The 2,567-nt window shown below is 40.6% G+C and overlaps 1 protein-coding gene across 1 annotated transcript in view; it reads right to left on the bottom strand.

Moving 5' to 3' along the window:
- The window catches only part of LOC102765696 (cysteine-rich secretory protein 3-like), an 11,315-nt gene extending 8,973 nt beyond the window's left edge, over positions 1–2,342 (bottom strand). The window contains exon 1 of the mRNA XM_006765725.1: positions 2,313–2,342. Within this exon, the coding sequence (XP_006765788.1) occupies positions 2,313–2,342 (30 nt within the window). The remainder of the gene's footprint in view (positions 1–2,312) is intronic.
- Between the last annotated feature and the right edge of the window lie 225 nt (positions 2,343–2,567).

The raw sequence follows: 2,567 nt of genomic DNA, 5'->3' as shown, positions 1-2,567 counted from the left end.
AACTGGCATTTGCCAAGACCATCACAACCTCATCGATGGTAAATCTAATGGAAACTTCTCCTTCTTTACCTTACCTGTCTAGGTGGCACTGGCAAACGTTGCATACATTCTTCTTGCCCTTGGCTTTGTGATGCTGCTATTTCTTCTCTTCTCACCCTCCTTCCTTTTCAGCTTCCCTTTCTCTGGTTCACCCTTAAATTTTGGTATTCTGTGCAATTCTTTCCCTTTTCACTTTATAGTTTTTCCCTTTTTGTGGTTTCTTTCCATCCCCACTTTTGTAGTTTCGATGCCACGTGTATGCCAATGATCCCTAAACCTCTTATCTCCAGCTCAGATCCTATCTACGCCTCACCTGAAACCTCCCTGCCCCAGAGGAATTCATCCTTGGCGCCTCTCAGAGCCTGATTACCATCAGGTGCTTCCCACTCCAGGGGATGTCATCACGTCTCCCAGGGATACAGATGAGAAATTGCCACCTTCTCCTCACGTTCCATGTCTAACCCATGTCCGTCCTGTGGCTTCCAACATAGATTGGAAAAGTAGCCAAATAGTGTTTTGGAATTAGTTCCTCATTCTCAGAATTAAGTACGGGCCACTATCATAGTTTATCACCTACATTACTGAACAAGTCCCCAACTAGTCTCTGCCTGCAGCCTTGCTCCCTGCCATGTGATGGAGTGATCTGCAAATCTCTCTATCACCCTCTATTCAGATCCTCCCTGATTGCACTTAAAATTGCTTATAAGGCCCCTGGGACCTGGGCCTGCTCTTACTCCTCCAGCCTCATCCCCTATTGCAGTGGTTCTCAACCTTCTGGCCCTTTAAATAATATTCCTTATGTTGTGACCCAACCATAAAATTATTTTCGTTGCTACTTCATAACTGTAACGTTGCTACTGTTATGAATCATAATGTAAATACCTGATATGCAGGATGGTCTTAGGCGACCCCTGTGAAAGGGTCATTCGATCCACAAAGGGATCACGACACACAGGTTGAGAACCACTGCCTTAGAGGAAAGTGATACTTGAGCTGGATCTTGAAGAATGAAGTTAGTTAAGAAAAGGAGGCAGATGGACCTACTAAGAGAAGTGGGTAATATGTTTCCAAGCCTAGAGGCAATAGGAGAGTTAGAAACATCGATCAGCTGCCTCCTGCACATCTCCTACTGGGGATGTGCCCACAACCTAGGTAGGTACCCTTGACCGGAATCAAACCTGGGACCTTTGCGTCTACAGGCCGACACTCTATCCACTGAGCCAAACTGGTTTCAGCTGTCTTTATCTCTTCTTACTCCAAACTGACTTATGCCCAAACTCTCATGCTTTCTTATCTGTTATACTTTAACTAGATGCAACTTTCTCTTCAAGTACTTTCCCTTTTCCACCTCTATCTTCTCTCATTATTGCTCTAAATCCTACTAATTATATTATCATAAGGACTAAATGAGATGAAAAAGACAAAATGCTTAGAATATTTTTTTAAATAGCAATGTTCAGTAATGACATTCTTCAGAACCTCATTTTAACCTTCACAGTGCACTTGTCATACTTTTCAAGTTACCTGTTGACTCATTAATCTTCTACTACTCTGAGGTGTTATGTGGGCAGTCCTATGCTAATCTAATTTATTGCACTATTCCCAGCATCTGGCACCATGTCTCATATAGTAGACACTAAATAAGTGGTTGATGAATTGAATGAAATTAAAATGTGTTAAGCTAACCTTAGGAAGCAAAAATGATAGCTTCATATTTGTTTAGGACAGTGGTTCTCAACCTTGGCTGCACATTAGAATCACCTGGGAATCTTTTGAAAATCCTGATTTCTGGGCCTCATCCTCCAGAAATTCTGTTTCTTTAATACTAATGTTGTGGCCTCACCCCATAACAAAGAAACAGAATTTCTGGAGGATAAGCCCCAGAAATCAGGATTTTCAAAAGATTCCCAGGTGATTCTATGTGCAGCCAAGGTTGAGAAGCACTGGTTTAGGACACTGTAATATCAAGTATGTTTTTGAGTGTCTAGAAACTAAATCTCCACGCAGTTGTTAAACCCTTCCACTGAACAAACGCCTTATGATAAAAATGAATTCCCGTAATTGCTGGCCCACTGTCATTGCTCAGTAGTGTTAATGAGTAAAAAAATTTACTGATTGCTGTAAAAATACACATTAGTGAGAAGCGAGGCTTTTGTCCCCATCCCAGGAGATTTGCAACCATCATTGTTGCTGATGTCACATTCACCATGAACTATGGGTAAGATACTCCTCTTAATAGAGTTTAAAATCTATCTTATAAGTGAAATTCTTACCATGCTGGCAGCTTGTTGCAGCAGTACCATGACGCAAATGCCCACCAGCATCATTGTCTCTGAGAAAAAAAATGAAGCATTTATGAGATTTGAGTACATAAAGTAGCTTACTTTATAAAAAAAACATGATGATAATTTTAAGGAATAGACTAGTATAGTTTTCTGTAGATTGAAACTTTCCATAAGAATAAATTATCTTGGTCAGATAGGATAAAAATCAGTGTCATCCTTTACCTGCAAATGTAGGTTTTATTC

This window comes from Myotis davidii, unplaced genomic scaffold, assembly GCF_000327345.1.
Source record: "Myotis davidii unplaced genomic scaffold, ASM32734v1 scaffold240, whole genome shotgun sequence".
Taxonomy (NCBI): domain Eukaryota; kingdom Metazoa; phylum Chordata; class Mammalia; order Chiroptera; family Vespertilionidae; genus Myotis; species Myotis davidii.
The sequence above is the reverse complement of the archived record's forward strand: the minus strand, read 5'-3'. Positions and strand labels throughout refer to the sequence as shown.